Source organism: Thamnophis elegans, chromosome 7, assembly GCF_009769535.1.
Source record: "Thamnophis elegans isolate rThaEle1 chromosome 7, rThaEle1.pri, whole genome shotgun sequence".
Lineage (NCBI taxonomy): Eukaryota > Metazoa > Chordata > Lepidosauria > Squamata > Colubridae > Thamnophis > Thamnophis elegans.
The window spans coordinates 58,072,780-58,094,231 of NC_045547.1; the positions used below are offsets into that span (position 1 = coordinate 58,072,780).

General features: G+C 38.0%; 1 protein-coding gene across 1 annotated transcript; it reads left to right on the plus strand.

The window, feature by feature from the left end:
- The first annotated feature begins 12,102 nt into the window (after positions 1 to 12,102).
- On the plus strand, positions 12,103 to 21,452 carry CAV2 (caveolin 2). The gene is made up of 3 exons (XM_032221487.1): positions 12,103 to 12,498; positions 13,256 to 13,443; positions 20,693 to 21,452. Exons 1-3 carry the CDS (start codon positions 12,346 to 12,348, stop codon positions 20,841 to 20,843), a joined length of 492 nt encoding a protein of 163 aa, XP_032077378.1. The 5' UTR covers positions 12,103 to 12,345; the 3' UTR covers positions 20,844 to 21,452.

Sequence of the window (21,452 nt, forward strand, 5' to 3'; positions counted from 1 at the left end):
TTTTCTTATAATGTAGATGTATATGTAGATGTATGAAATGTATAATGTACATTTCATCAGTGTTACTAATGAAATGTATTTGAATATAAATGCTCAGGCTGGTAGTAGGGTTGTTGGTCTGAGCTCCGAGCTTGGCAATTTGATTGCAAATGTTTTGTCACCATTCAAGGAGACATTATTAGTGCACTTTGAATTGTGTTCCTCTGTGTGATGTAAATTAGTGTTGTTTGTTTGGCTACTGCTGAGTCAACATCTGGTTTCAGTCTGTTTGAATGGCTTGTTGTGTTACTGAGACGTGGTCCGATTTCTTGTGAGCTGATGGTTTGTGATTTTTGTTGTTGCGTATTGGGGTGCCTGTTGTTCATTTTAAATGCTATCTTCAGGATTGCAATTGATGCAGTTCTTTCATTCTCTGCAATTGGTAGACTGGATCAATGGCAATATGTATGTTTATTGGCCTATTGGTGGAAAATCGGGCTTCGGGGAATTATCTTTCTCTCCTTGATTTTACCTGGGTTACAACTGTGGTTACAGTTAGATCAAATTTGTGTCCTGTTTTGTTTTGTACTGTTTTGTAGATGTTCTATCAAATAAATATATCATCTCTATGCTCTCAAGAGCAGGCCTCTAAATATATACATTCAACATAGAAACAAAAGTACACAGACAAAAATGGTTCAAAAGATAGCAAATTATATTTGATGTGATTTATAAAAAAAAAAGCCATTCATGCAACATCAAGTCATAATCTGTGGTTTACAATTCACAGTGGCTGAAGTCATATAAAACTGAAAATGTAAATCACCCAGAAATTTCAATGGGTCCAGAATTCAGTGGGATGCATAATTTGGGGGACCTTGCATTTCATATCACATCACTGCTGTGTTAGCGTTGAATTCCATTTTCTTTCCAGATGCAGTTCAAGATATTAAAGCTCTCTATGGCAAGATTATTTGAGAGACCACTTCTCTCTGAGAATATCTACCCATTCCATTAGATTAGATATGGTGGGCTAACTTCAGATCCAAGTGTTATCTGGCAGGAACTAGGAAGTGAGCCTTTTCCATAATTGTGGTTTAGAAAGTAAGGGAGATTGTCTTGCAAGAAACATATACTGTAAGCACAATTATTCAGTTAAATAGGGCTGAAATATCCTTTATATCCTGAGAAGCAATATAATATTCAAAAGTGGCTCAAACAAACACTTTCCTGATTCGCTGATATATAAAAGCGAGGAAGGAAAAGTATAATTTGAGTTCTTAAATTCAGTTATTATACCCTAACCCATTGTATTGTTCAAGTTTTCCTGTGCAACTGATTTTCTGATCAGGTTTACACAGTGGGGCTGACAACAAGACTCTCACTCACTCTCTCTCACTCTCTCTCTCTCTCTCTCTCTCTCTCTCTCTCTCTCTCTCTCACTCCCTCCCTCCCTCCCTCCCTCCCTCTCTCTCTCTCTCTCTCTCTCTCTCTCTTAAAGTGAAGCTGAAGATCTCATATTTGTTAGTGGAGAAGGTCTCTGACCTGAGGGCACTCCACTATCTAGAGAATACCTTGATTCAGCTTTTTTTTTTTTGGCAAAAGTACAAGTAATAAACAATTTGTAAATACATAAATTTATAAATAATTTGCAAATAATTTGTAGCAAAATGCTACCATGCGATTAAGACAACAGTTGGAACAGAATTTACTTTATCACCAGCAGCAGAGCAGCCTGCAGCAGAGATGGTATTTCTGCGTTCTCATGGGAATTTACCAAAGAAATCTGGAAGATACCTAACCTTCACAACTGTGTCTGAATTTTTATGGCAGCTCAGCCAGCAGTGTTTATATTATACAGAAATAGTTTTTATGTTGACTTTGCTGAAAGAAGTGGCAACCAAATGGTCCATTCCTATCATTAAGGGTAGTGATACCAGACTGGCCAAATAACAAAATTGAATGTAAAATTTAGAGGTTTCTTTATGATTCTATGAGATGAGTGACCACTAAATGTACAATTTGCAAACTGACACTATGTAGGCATAAAGTGCAATGACAGATAGCTGATCTTATTGGCCAGAAAATACTAGGTGGACTAAAGCACTTGTCAGTAAAGTTTTTCAAAATGTTATAATTATCACTGTCCTAAAGCTGTGTTTGATATTTAATTAAGAGCCAAGGTGGCGCAGTGGTTAAATGCAGCACTGCAGGCTACTGCTAGATCAGCAGTTCAGCGGTTCAAATCTCACCGGCTCAGGGTTGACTCAGCCTTCCATCCTTCCGAGGTGGGTAAAATGAGGACCCAGATTGTTGGGGGCAATATGCTGACTCTCTGTAAACCGCTTAGAGAGGGCTGAAAGCCCTATGAAGCAGTATATAAGTCTACTGCTATTGCTATTGCTATTAATCTGCAAAGAACTTTAATGGAGATACAAATAAACTTGTTCTTTGTAAGCAGATTCTTAGCAATGTAATATTAAGTTAAAGAACATATTTAAAGTTAATTCTATTTAGAATAGTTGTTAGTATTAATTAAACAGGTGAAGAGACGTCTTCTCACAAGTTTTCTACTTGTGCATTCAAGGTCTTAGAATAAGTTTGAATTAATATTTATTCAATAAAAGGAGAAATATTGTCAAACTATATCCCTATGGCTTTCACTGAAAGATGTTGAAATATACTGTCATGAATAAAATGAAGTTTATGTGTCCCAGTCCCCCAGCCTCTTGACCTTTTATCTGGATTATTAATTTTCCATTTGATACCAGAAGAGTATAAAATATTATTTGGCATCTCATTTATCCTACCTTGCAATGTATCCACTAACCAGACCTTATAAATTTGTCTTCATGGTAGAATATAAAAATGTTTCAGACAACCTATTTTATGCTTCTGTCAAACTGTCAGCACTGAACACATCTCAGTGTGGCAGTGCAGATGTTACATGGTGTCAAAGTTTCCTGCTGACTCTATGCCTACAATAGCATAAGAGATTCAGTAGATAGAGCAATCTGCAAATCTCCATACTGTATGTTTTGGTGGCCAAGACAGGTGAAATAATGCATTTTATTTAAAACTGAATTGTGACCCAACTGCTGCCAAAATCATCTTCTGATGGTTAGCTTTGTCAAGATTTGCTATTGTTAAGAGAACAGAAAACTAACAGAACACTGGTTGAATAAACAAGAATGTATGTTTACATGATTTTCTGTCTTGCTTCAGATATTTCTTATATTTAGAACATAAAACTACTTCTCAGAAAAGTCTCACACACCAAAAAGTACATTCCTTATTGTTATCCTACATCATAGGCTTAGTGACCCCAAATGAGAGTCCAAAGTTAAAATTCTATTTTTAAAGCAACATGCCTTCTTAGTAATTTTCCATGTCCCCAAATATTTCTTTATTCCTAGCTATTAATAATTCATAATACAATCAGAATATTTCTTGTTTGGGAAAAACCTTCCCAGGGTAAAAGCATGTTTTTGATAATGTCACCTAGATGCAATAATTTGGAAACAGTTGTAAACTTAATACCCGAAACCACTCCCATTGGAAAGGAAAATTCCTTGCTTTGGTCCAGTTGATATCCATAGGCGTCATTTAGAAAGCTTGTTGTCTTGTTGAAAATAATGTATACTAAAGTACATTGTATAGAAGTTGCAATCTGAAATGTGCACAGATCCATTATTTCTTTAACTAAAAACATTCCTTATGCTGCTTCTCAGCAGCATTTGTTAGTGTGGTTGATCAAAATCAGCAAGAGAGTGGAAGGAACATCATTGCATCACAAGCTTTGCCCATGTTGAAGATGCACTTTCAAAGAGATATGGCTTCCATCCAGGCATCATCTTGTTGATTTTGACCCTCCTTCTCTGGTTATTTTTGCTGCTATTCTCCTTTCAGGAAAACAGATATGCATAAAAGCATGTAGCCCAATCACACTAGAACCTTGCTGAAGATCATATCATGTGTGCTTTTAGAATATAGGAATGACTTCATAACAGGTTTGTGAAACACAACAAAGGCCTTGCTGTCGTTGTCTCATAAGCATTTACTATTGATTTCATTCTATGAAGGCAGTTGACTGTGCCTTGATTTCAGCTTGATTTCAGCAACAACATCTATAAGAGTTCTTCCACATTCCAGATAATCTAACCTCCCCAGGATATGCAATTGAATAGAAGCTTTACATGCATGAGATTTATATTAAGAGAATCAATAGCTAAGCAATCTAGGAACTTAAATAGAGAATTCATGACAATGAGATCCACAAAGGGATCCATTGCCTTGCATTTTATGACTACCTAGAGGTGTTGAAGATCAAATACTGTAGTTAGGCATTCACAGCATTTTGTATATTAAGATACAATTTAAAATATAAGTAAACATTTATATATATCAGAATTTAATATGTCACATTTCCATCAACAGTTTTTAAAGTCTGTATCTTACACCACAAGAAGTCAGATTTTATTTCAGTGCAAACTGGATCCATGATATTTGGCATGGAAATAAAGTCCTTATATTGCACAAAATGTTATGTTTTTGATTCAAAGCAAACTGCCTGAAATACAGGGATTCCAAAGGTTATCTCCATTATTGTTATGACAAAAATATTTTCATAATATCAGGCATGTGTTTTAGTTCTTGATTTCTTGCATGCTTCATAAATTAATGTCCATACAATCTGCACCTGCACACAGGATCCAGAAGACAATGGACTTGCTGGAAGTAGCAGCTTAATTTTTGCTTTGTCTACATTGTTTGGGGGAGGTTAATTTTTTTTAATACAGGAAGCAGCAAATTATTTACATTATTAATGGAGACATTCTGGAAGAGATCCATTCATTCAGGGCAGTTGAGGGAAAGGCAGTAAGGAGGACTTTTGTACAGGCCCGGAAATAAGGGCAGGGCTTAATTGTGCTGACAGCATGACGAAGACTAAGAAACTTCAAAGACTTGACCCTATGTACCACAAGAACAGAGGGAGGTGGGGGAGAGGCTCTAGAAGAAAGCTGGAAGAATATCTTGGAGAATTGCATCTTTTGGAAGCCACTAATTTCTGCATCTGGTTGAACAATGTAGCTCAATCATTGCAACAAGTTGTAGGCCAGGGGTAGTCAACCTTTTTATACCTACCACCCACTTTTGTATCTCTGTTAGTAGTAAATGTTTCTAACCACCCACTGGTTCCACAGTAATGGTGATTTATAAAGTAGGAAAGTAATTTTATTTTATAAAATGTATAAAGCAGAATTACAGCAAACCCCTACCACCCATCATGAAAGCTGGGACGCCCACTAGTGGGCAGTAGGGACCAGGTTGACTACCATTGTTGTAGGCAAAAACAGACAGGAAAGTTCCTGATTGTTGTGGTTGAAATAGAAGATCTCTATAATGGGATTATGAAAATAGTATTCTTTTCTGGCATTGTTATTGTGCGGATAACAATTATCCATCCTTAATAAGGTTCAACTGGTGAACTTTTGGAGATGATGCAAATATGCCTCTCCAACATGGGGTTGATTTGATAATAGACCCAGGCATATTGTGGTTCATATGTAAAGACATAAGAGTGCATGAGACTTTGCAAAGTATTTGCATTTTATATGGCATAAAATATTCAAATCTATCATTTCCTAGAGCACAAGTGGAACTTATCTGAAACTTATCTTAAACTGTTGCTGTTGAATCTTCATTTTCTTGACAGTTGTTCAATTGAAATAAGGGTCTCTCTCCCCGCTCTCCCTCCCTCCCTCCTATGATTCCCACTGTCTTACTAACTGTAAAAATGCATGGAAGAAACAAACAGCCTTTATTTATAAACCATTGTTTCCTTCAGCACACTGAAGCAAGTTTGCATGGCATCATTCTTCAAAAGAGGGTTGTCTTAAAGGTGTTTTGTCCTTTAGCTTACCTAAATATGCTAAGGCATGCTACATCTTGTTTCTGCCATCTGTGGCTATACTAAGAGAATTAACCCACAAAGCCCAACCCATGCATGCTCATAATATTTACTTTACTTTCATTTTTTTTTAAAAAAAAAAAACCCATGCACGTCTGCAAACAAACTCAAAACATAGTTTCAACCTTTGTGTTTCTTTTTCAAGAATTCAATTTTTTCTTTGTTTCGATTCCTGCCTTTCTTATTCTTAATCTTAACCTTCATAAGGGAGATTCATGTTTTCTTCATGCAACACGTTCTTGGACTTCTTAATTACAGAGATAACTACCCTACTCTAACATTCTTGGTGTGGCCTCTGGCATTAAAGGTGGTTTCTAATCATGAATCATACTTCAAAACTCTCAATCCTTGATGCTTAAATAAGGTTCATACTACATATTGCCTGGTATTTAAATATAACTAAAGGGTTGTTTTTTTTTCAAGAATCAAGTGGTTTTATCTGTTTCACTTCAGGTCAGCAAGGCACCTTAGAAGAGATGAGAGCTGTACTGCTATCCTTGTGACAACTGAAATATCATGAAAAATATTTCAGACACAGCGAAGAGGAGCTTACCTGTCATCTGAACCAAGCACCACAATCTCCTGAACTTCAACATTTGGTTCTGCTTTATAATGTTATTTGGTACCGAGTCTCCCGGAATCATAATGGTAATCTCCTGGGAGGCACAGAATTTGTATTCAGTCAGTGTCCATATGTCTGCATTTCACAAGTTTCTCATACATAGATGTCTAATATACTATCAAAAGCAATAAATAAAGATCAACAGAATTAGAGTAAATTCTAAACACACATGTGGCATGCTGTTTTTAAAAATTAAGATGTATGTTGGAAGTTAGAGGAAGGAATAAAAATCGAGAAGAGTTTCTTAATTATAATTATTTTCAAGCTTTTTTTTATTCTGAAGAAGAGAGATCTAACACTTCACGATGTGTTATCGACAATAAATGCATATATTTATTCAGCCAGTCAATCTAATTTCTAAGTGACCTAGCTCCCAAAACGACTCTGAGTGACTTCACAAAATTAAAAATAACAAGATGCAACATAACATTTTAAAAAACCCATTCCCTCAAAGGAACAATAAAAACAATATTTTGTAACACAACTATCAAATTGAATCTTTACTATAATCATAGACCAGCTATCAGCACTAATCTAGAGAAGCCCATCAGATACCCCAACCAGAGGTGGGTTTCTGCCAGTTCGGCCCGGATCAGGTGAACCAGTAGTGTCAGCGGCAGGAGGCTACGCCCACCCACCCAGATGCCTCTGTTCATGCGCAGAAGCGCCGTGCACGCGCATGCACGCACAAGCGAACCAGTAGTAAAAAAAATGGAAAGCTACCACTGACCCCAACCCAAGGCTGAAGAAGAAACAGGTTTTTTTAGGGCTCATTTGAAACCAGATAAGGGGGCACAGGAATCCTGTGCCTCCAACAACGATTGCATGGTGGATACACCTAGATAACAGTTGCTAATTGCTAAGACTCTGAAGAAGGCATCTCTGTCTCATCATACAGGATGGGCAGATACCACGAGAGATAGACAATTATTCATGTCAGGATTTATAGATAACACAAACATATTGAATTGCACCTGGAGGCTTACTGGTAATCAGTGCAGCTCATGAATCAGAGGTGCTATATGGGCATAGAAAGGGTGGCCTATCCTGGCTTATGCCACTGCATTCTGAACCAGATGTGGTTTTGAATGGTTTTCCACGGCAGCCCCATGTAAAGTATATCACAATAATCCACTTGCAAGATATAAGACATGAGTGACTGACTGTATGGACTATCTTTTGATCCAGGAGTGGGCACAACTAGAGGATTTATGCAAGGACTATTCTGGCCACAACTACCACTCTTCTTTGAGTAGGATTCAAGAGTCTAGGAAGACCCTTAGATTACAAAGTAGCCACAAATGTAGTCACCATCCCATTCAGGTAAAAGCATGACAAATATCCAAAACCAGAAGATCCAAGTACTGTTAACCACTTTGTTTTGCCAGGATTGAGCTAAGGCTGTTCAAGGAAGGCCAGATCAGACATATCATTACTATGATATATAGTAGTAACCTAGCACTGGATTTAAATCAGTGGCAGGATTCAAATAATTTAACAATCACTTCTCTGTCTTAATGATTTCTGCCAACAACCAGTTCACCAAACTGCTCAGAAAGTTAACAACCGGTTCTCCTGAAGTAATGCAAACTGGCTGAATCCCACTACTGGTTTAAAAGCAGAGGGCCGGGCTGGCAAATGGGAATGATGTGTCATCACATATATTCACTTTGTGAGTGTCTGCCTTCAGGTTCTTCTCATAGAGAAGAACCATATTTCTTCAGCTTCTGCCCATTTCTAACAGCGGTTCTTGCCCACAGCTCCTATACTTAAGGTGACCAGACATCTCGATTTCAGCAGGACAGTCACACTTTATAACAATTTGTCCCCTGTCCCGGCCGTTTTTAAAAAGTCCCGATTTTCTGGCTTCATGTTGAAAGCCCAGTGGATTTGCTTAAGAAATCCTAACCGGGGCAAGACAAAAGACACCCTGTCTAACCTCTCTCTATATCTCAGTACTTTCATTGAAGATATTAAAACGTTAAAGCAACAAAATGGACCCCCCGCCCCTTTTACTCACTTTTATAAGAAAAAATGACCAAGTACCATAGAGCTCCAGGAAATGGCTAGAGAGGTCGCAAGTGTTACTTCCTGGATTTTCTGGAGGGGAGGGGCACAGAGGTTGGAGGTCTGCTCCGAAAAATGGTGGCAAAGTTTCTTTGAAAAATATTTCCCTGACTAATTTCACCATCTCAATTTGCTCAGTTCTTTGTATTAACATCTACATCATTCTGGGTTTACTTGGAGTGCAAGCCTGCTGGTAAGTGAGCTGGGTTTTTTATTTTATTTTTTTAATGTATTTTAAAATAATATTTTATTTATTGTGCATAGGATTTTTTAAAATTCTGTGTGGATTCTTTTTTTAAATTGTCTTAGACTATTTAAAAAAAGATTCTATCCAAAATAAATTGAAGTGAAACCATGTTTAAAAATTCTATGCACAATACTTTGAAATATATTGTGCATCGAAAGAATATTTGAAATGTTTTACTTTACTGAAGAAAGCCAAAGATTTCTGCTTTGGGCAAAAGTAGAAACAGCAGATATTTCTAACCTTTGTGGGACAAAGAGGTAGTAATTGCAATGGAACAGGCTTAGAAAGGAAACAAACTACAATTCCTGAACCAAATTGTAGGCTCACTGCTTCACTTTTAACATCAAACTAACCTAATCCCAATGACAATGATTAATGAAATAATGTAATTGCTTACCTATTAGATATTAGAACTGTAGTTTAGAAAATTTTTCAGAGTCCAGAGTTGCACTGTACATTTTCTTTTAATATCAATATAGTAACCCATTTTCTTGTTTGCTTGATGCATTTATTTATTTTTTGCTCTTCCGCAAACAGAGTCCCAAAGCAATTGATGCATAATTAATGGAAAAAAATCCTTGTCTGCAGGCTGACAGTCTAATCAGTGATGACAAACCTTTTGGGCTTGGCATGTCAAAAATTTGGAAAATGTCTAATTTGACTCTGCTAGCATGTCATAAACACATATTCCCTGAACAAAAGAGAAACAATTCTCTCACATTCCCCCCACCTCCACCAATCTAGGCCACTTTGAATAGCAGCACTCACTGATAGCGTGAAGTTAGCTTTCATCCTTGACTTTAGCCCTAGTGCCAACATTGCCACTCAAATAGGTCACCTTGTGCTGTTCTCCAAGATGTGCAAGCCTTGGGCAACACGTGATTGCTTCTGTAGGCCAGCACCCCCCAAGGTTTGCTGCACACTACTTATAGTATCTTCAGGTTGTGTTCTCTTTCTATTGACAGCTCTCTGTGGCCTACCCGAGGCTGCTCTAGCCCCCACAAAGCCTTCACCCTGGAAGCAGCTTTGGAGAATGCTGTCCTGTAGCTCTGAAGCCTCCAAAAGTGTGCAAAAGCATGCATCACTCTGTTGTGATTTTTTCAGAGGTTCTGCAGCCACGTGAGAGCATGGGCCTCATGCATGATTTCAAGACGTTTGTGCAAGAACACACCCCATTTTCACACATTCTCTGCAGCTTCTGAAAATCACCCAAGAATAGGGCAAGCTTTTGTTGTGGATGCTATTGAATACTGGCATGTCACCCAAAACATGGTGGTGTATCTCCTTTGGCATACATGTCATAAATTCACCATCACTGATCTAATCTCAATAAACCAGGAATGCTTTTCTGTACTGAATGTATATAATAATTTAGAGGCATGCAGACCTTTGAGATTAGTCAGCATCTTTAACACCTTGGAAGCAGGTGTTGGGCTGCCAAAGAGAAGTGGAACTTCCCATTCACAAACTGTCTTAGTGATTCAATTGGTACATGAAAAATGTATTGTCCAAGTAAGAGTATTATTCATGACTAAAAGACACCTCAATTGATATAACAGCTGTTAGTTGGTCAAAAATATATGCATATGACACAGATTGCCGTGATTTCCAAAAAGAAAGGTGTTTTTTTTTTTTTTTTTTTGGTGGAAGAATCGATGATTCAGCAGGTGCGTAGTAGAACAATATGACCAGTTTCTGTTAGGGAAATCCTTCCTACAAAAACAAATGTAGTCCTAAACTTTTACTACTTTAGGAATATAAAGAATCCTTTTTATGTTTAGGAAAGATAGCTGTTTTGTGTATGAAATACAGAAGTCTGTGTCTTGCAGATTAAACAGGAATATCCTCTATTTGTGGATCAAAAGATAAATGAATGAACTTTACCATTTTCAGTGCAGTTCCCATTGTTTAGCTTTTGACTAATGCTGACTTGTCTCCTTTCACTCCTATAGAACCTACAAGTCAAGTAAGGTTGTTAATGTTTTTTTTTTAAAAAAAAATCTGCTTATCTTATTTCTAAAGAAAAAAAATCACAGAGAAAGAAATACTGAGAATAGGTGAGAACACAATTTGGTGCAATTGTAGAAATTGACACAAAATGAATTCCTATTGCCAGTCTTTCTTTCTAATACTCATTGGACACTTCAAGAAACTTCAAGATATGAAGAAAGAAGTTATTTGTTTTTCCTTTTTTTCTTCTTTTCTGGTGAAACAAGCAAAAATTTGCATGCACTATTTATTTAAATTGGCAGATAGTAACTGTCACCAAGAAAATCAAAGTAGTGAGGTCTAATTTATTTATGAGAATCTCTAATATTAGAAGATAAAGTTTAGATTAGCAAACTAGTCATAACAAACTAGAAGGCTACAGAAATTGATAGGATATCTATACAAAGATGACAAGCAACAACAAGAACAAAAAAAGAAGAATCCTTAATGGTTGTAATCTCCCTCCCTCCCTTCCATTTTCATCTCTCTCCTCCTCCTGTCCCCTCCCTTCTCTTTCCATTTCTTTCCCCCTTCCTTTCCTTTTTCTTTTTTCAATTCATCTTTCCCTTTCCTTTCCTTTCCTCCTTCTCAATCCCCTCCTTAGGCTTTTCTTTTTTCCTTTCCTTTGTTTTACATATTTTTTTTTCCTTTTCTTTCTAGTATATCTTATTTATTTCTTCTCCATTTCAATTATCCCATTTAAGGGAGGAAATCCAAGATTTAAGGGAGCAAAATCTGGACCTTGTGGGTGGACAATAAACCAGAAAGTGGCCCTGGCCCACCCCAGCCCAAGCGGGCGCTTCCCCTGTGCATGTGCATAGGAGGCAGCATCAAGCCGGCCATACCCACCCTGGGTGGAATTGTGATGTCATTTCCAGTATTGGGATTCCATAGCATAATGCCAAGATGTCTGATTTATTAAATTGGAACTTTAAGGATAGTTTTGCCTTGGTCTCTGATTTAATTCTACATGATACTTGGAACGCTGGCACCTGTGTTGTGCCATGCATTTATGAAGCATTTATGAACCACTTTAGGAAGCTTTTATGAGCCACTTCATAAGCCCATGGCATGAACATTGGAGAACAATTGGATGAGAAGTGAAACGTCTTCAAAGCAAAACCAGAGTGTCAAATTGCCCCCTTGAAAAAGCACCTTTGGGATTATAGAGATAGGAGTCTTGGGATAAAGTTAAATCCACGAAACTAGCTGTCAAAGGCTCAGGCACAGCCTTTGCGAGCATGCGCGGCTGCCAAGCGGGCGCGTCTGCCACTTCCAACCGGCTCTGCCGTTCCTGTTTGCGGCAGCCGAACTCGCGCGGAGAGGGCGAGGTCTGCCCTTGGCTTCGCCTGCCCAGCTGCACCCGAGGGTAGGAGCCCAGGGCAAAGGAGGGAGCACCGAGAAGTGGGGGAGGCCACAGCCCAGGAATTGCTCCGCAGCAGAGCCGGGCTGCCCAGGCGAGCGACCGTCATGGGGCTGGAGAAAGAGAAAGCGGACACCAAAATCTTCATGGATGAAGACGGCTTCGATCGGAGCGACAGCCCCGCGCCGTCCGACACCGGCAAGAATTCGGAGAAAGCAGCGCCCGACCGGGACCCGCGCGGGCTTAACAGCCACCTGAAGGTGAGTGACGGCGCCCTGATCCCCGCGGAGATCAGGAATCTCCTGCTGGACCCCACGTCCTCGCACTTTGAGCCCCCTTCGAGGAAGTGGAGCGTTTTTTTTCTCTTTACGCCGTTGAAGGCGAGTTTAGCGCGTGGTATTTCCAACCTCCCCCTTCCCCATCCCGATTCCAGCCTGTGAGAATTCCTCTGCTCTGTCATTTAGGGGCAGGGGTCTCCAACCTTGGCAACTTTAAGACTTGTGGACTTCAATTCCCAGAATTCCTCAGCCAGGCTGGCTGAGGAATTCTGGGAATTGAAGTCTACAAGTCTTAAAGTTGCCAAGGTTGGAGACCCCCTGATTTAGGGTGCCGGTTTCCTCCTCGTTCGCTCCCTTGCTCTTCAGAAAAGGAAAGCCCGTTTGTTTAGGCTCAGGGGTAGTTCCTGAGTTGTGGATCGTACCCGTCTTTTGAATCCACGGGCTTCTAAATCAGGGGTCCCCCAAACTTGCAAACTTTTAAGACTTGTGGACTTCAACTCCCAGAATTCTCCAGTCATGCCGGAGTTGAAGCCCAAAAGTCTTAAAGTTGCCAAGTTTGGGGACCCCTTAAACCCTTCCATGCCAATCAGACAGATTCTTTCCGAACAATGACAGAAACTGTAACAGGTTGTCACTACTGCCTGTTGCCTGGCGCTTACCCTCCCCGTGAAGACCCCACTCTGCATTTCAGAAGAGAAGCTGTGTTTGCTGTGCTCATGCTTGTTTCCCTCTGTTCCAGTTGGGGTTTGAGGACGTGATAGCAGAACCTTCGTCCATTCACTCTTTCGATAAAGTCTGGGTCTGCAGCCACGCTCTCTTTGAGCTCAGCAAGTACCTGATATATAAGCTCCTGACATTTGTCCTTGCTGTTCCCTTGGCCCTGGTTGCAGGAATTCTCTTTGCGGTGCTCAGTTGCCTACACATCTGGTAAGACTTTCTACGGAAATGTTAATAGCTTCCCTGTGCAAGCAATGTGGAAAATGCAATCAGCTGCCTCTTGTGATCCCAAATATTGCAAAGAGTAATGTTAGAGTGATTTATTTGAAAGGTAGCAAGGCTTACAATCTAATTGCATTACATTTACTGCAAATAAAATCTACTGAGTTGATATGCTTAATATGTATAATGAATGCCAGTTAGATGGAATTTAGCATCACAGGGTGCCAACTTACCATGTACCCAGCTGGCTGCAGATTGGAAGGCTAAAAAAGAAGACCTAGAGATGTTGGAGGGCTGGGGAGAGAGGTTGCCTCTATTTCCTGGCTGACTGGTTGCTTGGTTTCCTTTTCTCTTTAAAACAAAGACATTTTTATCTTCCTCTGGTTACAATGAGAATATTTTTAGAACAGGCCTCATATCATTCTTTGGCCAGACATAAGAAAGAATGGCAGGATTGCTTAATTTCTACCAATATCCTTGGGGAGATTTTTTTTGAGGATGGGATTTCCCAACCTCAAAAATTTAAATAACTCAACAAATAAAAATTTTAAAAAATCTGCAGTAGGCCTAAACATGGGACATGATCCCATACTGAATTTTTTCTCCAGCAAAATGGTTTTTTTCTCACTATGGAAAGTTCTCAGATCAGTTTTGTAGTATCTTATATGTTGCTTCAGGACCAATGCAGCATTGATTTGCAAAATGTTTTACAGTAATTCTTTATTACATTATTGTAGCTATGGTTGAACTTAGGACAAGTTCATACATGCCTGTGCTTTTTTTTGCTTTTCCTTACAATGTCTGAATATGCATATGTGCTCTATTATGAAACATTGTATTTGAGATATCATTGAGGGTGGCATTTATGATGGCTATTTGTACATGCACATTCTTTCAACTACAGTGATCGGGGGGAAAACACAAGTGTGGAGGAGAAATTGTTTTTAAGCAATATTGGGCCACTATTTCACAGAAAGGACCCCTTATTTATTTATTTGTTTGTTTGTTTGTTTATTTATTTATGAACTTACATATTTACTTAACAATAGGTGTAGAACACCCCACCGCCTTAAGGAATGACACCATTATTCCCATATTCAGATACTGTATGTTTCTGGGGTAAAGAGACATCTTGCCATAGTCCATAAAGTAAGCTGATCGTGGCATGAGTTTGTTAACCATGAGCCTCCAACTTTTCAGCTTGTATGTATGTGAAAGATACGCAAAAGTGTATGTTATTTGTTGCAAGATGCACAACAATGACAATACTGTCAGAAGAAATCATTGAGAAGTGCTTTTAGTGAGTGTTGAATCCCTACATTTCAACCATGGCTGTAAATTATCTCACTGAAAATGTATCTCCTTATTAGGCATTACTATGGCACAAATATAGGAAAGTGATTTTCTGCACTGTGAGCATTTGTGAGCATAAACCCTTTCAAGACTGGATTCAACATATTAACTATTTCAGAAGGGATATGTTCATTAAACCAGGAAGTGGAAATATTTCATTAATGAGGTTTTTAACATCCAGAAAAGACTATCTCTGGGCTTATTTAGAGCTTTTTGTACTATGATTTAACTATAATTCATTTATAGATTGTAAGCTGTCAAATTTGATAATTTCAAAAAATCTATGATCACTGAAGAAAGGGGATATTGGCCAAGTGCTAATCTATCCCACAGTTATCAAGTTCTTGATTATAATTCTTGGAATTGCATTATGTCTCTTTGTTTCATGGAACCTAATAACAGACGGAACTGCCTTATTCCAATTAAAGCAGTGGTATAACTTAGCATTTCTTAACCTGGAACTTACTGAACTTTCTTCATGATTGCCAGTCAACATTCTTCAAATTCTTATTGACTGGCAAAAATCACCTGGGTATTTTTGATGTAGATATTTAAATAAGGCTTTCAGAGGCAATTTTTCAATAAATGTAAGAAATATCCAACATTAACTCTTCCCCAACATTGATCTGCATTGCTACGGACTATGCATGGTCACCTTTGAAGATTGGTCAAAGTGATAAAAAGACAGAATATTCAGGAATCCATCTTTTGTGGTTTGTGGTTTTGCAAGAGCAAAAAGACCTTTGCCTCAGTTGTAGAGATTGCTAATATTATTTCTATAAGAGTCTGCCATAGCATTATAAAATACAGGTGGCCTTGACTTATGACTGGTCGTTCAGCAGCTATTCAATCTCCCCAGAGCTACGTACAAGTTTTGAAGTTCTGTAAGCTGGTCCTGCCTGCAGTCATGTGATCGTATTTGGGGCACTTAGCAACTGGTCCACATTTATGGTCAATTACGCATCCCACAGTTATATGACATGTGTTTTATGGGGATTTTTTTCATGAAGCTGGCATTTATTTCTGGTTTCAAGCAAAAAATGTCCATTGATTATAATGGGCTCACTTAATGATCATTGTGCTCATTTAACAATGGCAACATTCACTTAACAACAGACCCAAAAGGTCATAAAATAGGACACAATCACATGATGACCTGCTTAACGACTTACCACCATAATTCAGGACTTAATTTCAGTCATAAATAGAGTACTGTCTCTATAGGGATAAAACACAATCACCAGCATATCTCTCTCAATATCTCCCTCCCTCCCTCCCTCCCTCCCTCTCTCTCTCTCTCTCTCTCTCACACACACACACACACACACACACGGCACACTGACAAATCTCAAAAGTGTTGCTGATATTATGGAGGCCACTTTGGAGAGGAAAATTCATAAGTGGGATATTACCACTGAGAAGCTCTAAGTTCTCTCTTCACATAAGTGGTCCCAATCTTGGGCCTTTTTTTAGTATAAAAAAATAAGAAAATCCAATGCATGTTTCATAATTGAATTCCCCTGGGAAAGTGAAAAGGCTATATCAAGTAAGTTTGCTTTTATAGGCCCTACCCATAGAAACAGAGCATTTAAGGTCATTTCACTGTTTTATTAGGACTTTTTAGGATTCCCCAAAGGGTGATTTCCCATTCCAGTAACTCTTGCCCAAAAATCTGAAGGCTGAGTCAGGTGAATGGACACGTGAGACCATTGTTCTGTCTTCCTGTGGAATCCCTTTGGTTAAGGAGTGTGCAACTGTTGCTTGTTTTGAGGGCAGGGTATGAATTCTTCTCAGATGCTCCCAATGTCCTTTGGGAAAGAGCCAAATAAACTCCAATTTGTGGATAGTTAGATTAGATTCTCAGATGCACAGAACACAGAGGCATAAACACACACCTTGCTTCATGCAGTTTCATAAGTGAGTGCAATTCTCGTGCCATGTTTTGTTTCTTCACCTTCAAAACAGGAGTTTTACTATTTACCCACTTTAAGACAATAGCTGCTGAAGGTTGAATACTATCCTGGGTAGAGAAACACTTTTGAAACCATCAGTTAGAAAGCATTGCTGACATGCCAACAGAGAGGAGTTGTTACACTGTTAGCCTGCCAAAAATTTAAAGAAGAACTTGACCTTGCATTCCTTCTGCACCCAGAACGCACCCTGAGTGGAGAAACAATTACACACCCCACATTGGAGGACAGAGAGCTTCACCTCTCTATGAACTGAATTAAAAGCATGCACCAAAAAAATAATTTCATCAGGCTTAGAGGATAATTGAAGGGTTTTTAAAAAAATAAATCATAATCATGAGAATACAGTAATTTCTTCTTTAAAAGCTATGGTTACTGTTTGAATTTAATTTGGACCTTTAACTTATTGTACCTTTTTGTAGGTTTTGTAATACTGGTGGTCATAGCTACATTATCTGTTAGGCGTAAAAGAATAATTTGAACCTGTGCCAATACCAAGCACTTTGAATGAGCTATTTGCAAGCATGCTCTAGAAAAGTTGCCACTCTGCATTCTTCTGTTGCCTAAATAGATCTTTCTCCTTTCCTTTGGCTGCAGACTTAACTTGAGGAAGAAATGTCAAGAAGTTTATTACAAGTCCTGTATGAATATTTACATATTCTTTAAAATAGATCCTTGTGGTATATGCTTGGCGGTAATTATGTGATCTATTGATTCATTATCAATGTCTCCAGTAAGAGATGCCAAATTCTGTCTGTAATTATAGGAATAAGATGGAAACCTAAACTACTAAAATGAAAACAAGAACTTTAATGCTTGCAATTCACTGCAGATTTGTAATTTTAGTTTTGTTTCCTGGGAGGATTGAAAGAAATTTCCTAGATCTACCTCACTTGTATGGATTGCTATTGTAACCATGGCAAAAGTAAATCAAATTTGTGATTAGTTGCTTGCCTGTTTGGATTTCGAAGTCATTAAAGAACCTCAGCAGAAGTTAAAAACAGAAGTTGTGTTTTTAAATGAAAAGCCCCAATTAACTAACATGTTAATGAAAATAGGGCATTAAAAATACTACAAGCATCTCATGATGCTCTATGGAAAACTTCAATATTAGCAAAATTATTTTTTTTTATTTATGGCTTAGAACAAGAATGGGTGGGGCCAAGCAGGCCTCAGGCCCTAATTGTAGATGCAAAATCGTGGACGTTTTGAAGAAATTAAAGGGGGGAAACAGGAATCTTAAGACTTGCAGAAATACCCATTGTACCCTCGAAAAAATACCTACCTTTAAAATGCAGATTGAACTTTCCTATTTGTTTTCTGAAAAGGATGAAGAAATTGTTCTATAGTTCTAGCATAGAGGTCAGCAACCTTAAACACTCAAAGAGCCCCAAAGGTCCTAACCGAAAGCCCCCTGTTCAATTCAGGAACCAACCGGAAGTCCAGTTCCCCCATCATAGAGTCTCCTCCTAGCGCGGCATCCTTTTTCCTCTACCTGTCCTAACTGAAAGCCCTATCAATTGTGGAGCCGACTGGCAGAGGGATGGAAGAGCCACAGGTTCTAGCAGAAAGAAGGAAGAAAGAGGACATGTTTTTTTTTCAGTTTGACAGGAATTATTAGAGAACACAAGAAAGAATATTAGCAACATGTTGCTGCTACTGAATTTTGAATCGTCAAATGGCTTAACATGATTCGTGCTTGTTCAAAAAAAGTGATCAGAAATCTCAAGCTTATGCCAGTCAGAAGAATATACTTCAGTGGTGGGATTTAAAAATCTTTACTACTGGTTCTGTGGGCATGGCTTGGTGGGCGTGGCTTGGTGGGTGTGGCAGGGGAAGGATATTGTAAAATCTCCATTCCCTCCCCACTCCAGGGGAAGGATTCTGAAAAATCTCCTTTTCCTCCCGATCAGCTGGGACTTGGGAGGCAGAGAATAGATGAAGGTGAGGCCAGTCAGAGGTGGTATTTACCAGTTCGCCGAACTACTCAAAATTTCCGCTACCAGTTCTCCAGAACTGGTCAGAACCTCCTGAATACCACCTCTGATATACTTGGTTCAAAAATAGTTCAAATAGCTATTTCAAATATCAGCCATCAACACATCATTGCAAGATAGCAGCAACCTGTCAGGTGTTGTGGGAGTGTCCACAACTAATAAGGCCATTAGGCTGGTAAGGGGTCATACTATTCCAATGCCATCACAGGAGTACACTTCTAAGCAGAAGTGATTGGATTTTTATAAATGAGTGAAATACATTAACCATAACATAATATGGGTTTTCCTACAGCTTGCCCTTAGCAGATTAGCATTTAATACAGTGAAGTACAGTGCAGTATAGTGCAGAAAGAAAAGAAGGAAAAGGTAAGATAGTCTTAAGGATAAGGAACTTTAAAAAAAATAGCATAGTGGCATGGATCAGGAAGGTGGAGTGAAACCAAGAGAAAAAACTAGAGGTTACCCCAAATACGACCTTATTATCAACTCCTAATCCTGATAGCATCAGTGCTGCTTTTGTTGAACATAATAAGCTTGCATTTGAATATATCCAGGTTTTTAGTAGTTATGACAAAGTTATATGAATGTGTAGAACATAGCAAGATGGTATCTAGCATCTGCTATGATGTGAAAATAACTCTTAGCTTTCAAACAGGGAAACTGGGAGCAGAAAAAACTTTATCTTGGGCAGGTAGGTAGAAAAGAAGGCGGTGGGCATTTCTTTATTAGTTCTTCAAATAGCTAAGATTGTAATCCTATTAATTGAGATCTAACTGGAATTGGAAATGAATATTGACCTACCAGATTATGGCTACTAAAATTTAGATAACCATGAATTGGGAGGAAAAAATACAGAAAACTCTTTTAAATCACCATTTAGTGATTAACAGATTTTTGGAGCATCACTAAGGGAGAATTGAATGCAGGAGAACTTTTTTCTTCCTTTTTAATGTGAGTAGAAAACATCGTTTCATTTTCATACAACCGAAGAGCAAATGACAAAATAATAAATAGCACTCAAAAGCAAAGAAAGTTGATGCAATTCTGCACATATTTACTAAAATTGAGGTGCAGAATGTTCTTTGATGCTCATTCAAATTATGTTAGTATGATTGCAGACTAAAACCAAACAATATCCAGGTATATTGATCATGCCATTGTGATTTTAATTCATGACTTATTGAGTAAAACATAGTACAGTTACTGGATCTGCATATCATACTACATGGTAAACCATGTTTCACAATCATGATACTATATCTACATCTACATAACAAAACTAAAAAAATGAAACTAATTAGATTATTGTTGAACATAATGTGTGGATTTGGCCAGTGTTATCCTGACTGTCCTTTCTATAACTTGTCATGCTTATAAAAATATGTTAATATTTATTACACCAAGGTGTATATGTGAAAAAAAACTTATTTTGACTATAAACATCATCGGTACTTTATCAGACCCATTTAATGCAATTGAAATGTAATGATGCTTGAGTAAATATTATGTAGATTAAGGTGAATGTACTCTCTCTGCTTGGGGTTTGCAGTGTGTTTTTAGTTTTTATAATTTTAATGCTGATTTTTATATTTTTAACTGTATGTTTTTATATATGTATTGTTCTTTACCAATTATTGTACAACACCCAAAGTCACTTTTAATGAGATGGGTAGCTATATAAATTTAATTAATAAATAAATAAAGATATTAATTGCACTAAATTGTAATACAGGTGCTTCTAAGCTATTTAAATTATTTTGTAGGCATTTGTATTCTATAGTAAGACTAATTCTATCCTGCTTCTCATGTACTAAAATTATGTCTTATTCAGGATGCTTCAGATCTCAGTCATTTTCTTTACAAAGGTAAAGAAGTTTAAGAAATTATTGCTAACAAAGTCTCTCTTTTTGTGTCTAGGGTTGTGATGCCATTCATAAAGTCTATCCTTTTGATCTTGCCATCCGTGCAAACTGTATGGAAGAGCTTGACAGATGGTTTCATTGCACCAGTGTGTCACAGCATGGGACAGTGCTTTTCAGGAATCAACATACGCCTTGACCAAGAGTGAACAATTTGGATCCAATGCTATTTTAGTCTTAAGTGCTATTAAAATCTCCTTATTGGTATAATGTAGAGACACATAAGCATTCATTCCAAAGCTACTGCTGTTTAAAGGAATGACATTTTCACCCTTCAGCTGGGTTGCACTTTTTATGGAGGGAAAAGCTTGCTTTGGGGATAGGGAAGATACCTATATTGTAACTAAAGGATAACAAGTGACATTTAACAATGTTAAGGTAATGGTACTGCTAATGCTTGGTTTCCGTAAATGTGTTGTGGATAACTAAGGGATGTCATCTTGAGGTGTATCAATCAAATTTTCATCTATTGTATTACTCAGATTTCCTAGAAATCATTCTATCAATAGATTTGCCTGTTTATTGACTATAAACAGCTCTTAGAAATAAGAATGTAAAAGGTTAATTTGGAAGAGGTTTCTTATCTGAATTCTGCTGGTCAGCCTTTCTAGCCACACAAACAGCTAGCTCTGTTTGTTTATAGATTCTATAATCCATCAGCTTCTTGAACTGTATAACCTCTTAGTATACAGGTAGTCCTCGACTTACGACCACAATTGAGCCCAAAATGTATGTTGCTAAGTGAAACATTTGTTAAT

Excerpts from the sequence above, each read along its gene's own strand:
- CAV2 (XM_032221487.1), top strand. The coding sequence starts at position 12,346 with ATGGGGCTGGAGAAAGAGAAAGCGGACACCAAAATCTTCATGGATGAA. Across the intron at positions 12,499-13,255 it reads GGCTTAACAGCCACCTGAAG|TTGGGGTTTGAGGACGTGAT; the intron begins GTGAGTGACGGC and ends CCTCTGTTCCAG. Across the intron at positions 13,444-20,692 it reads CTCAGTTGCCTACACATCTG|GGTTGTGATGCCATTCATAA; the intron begins GTAAGACTTTCT and ends TTTTGTGTCTAG.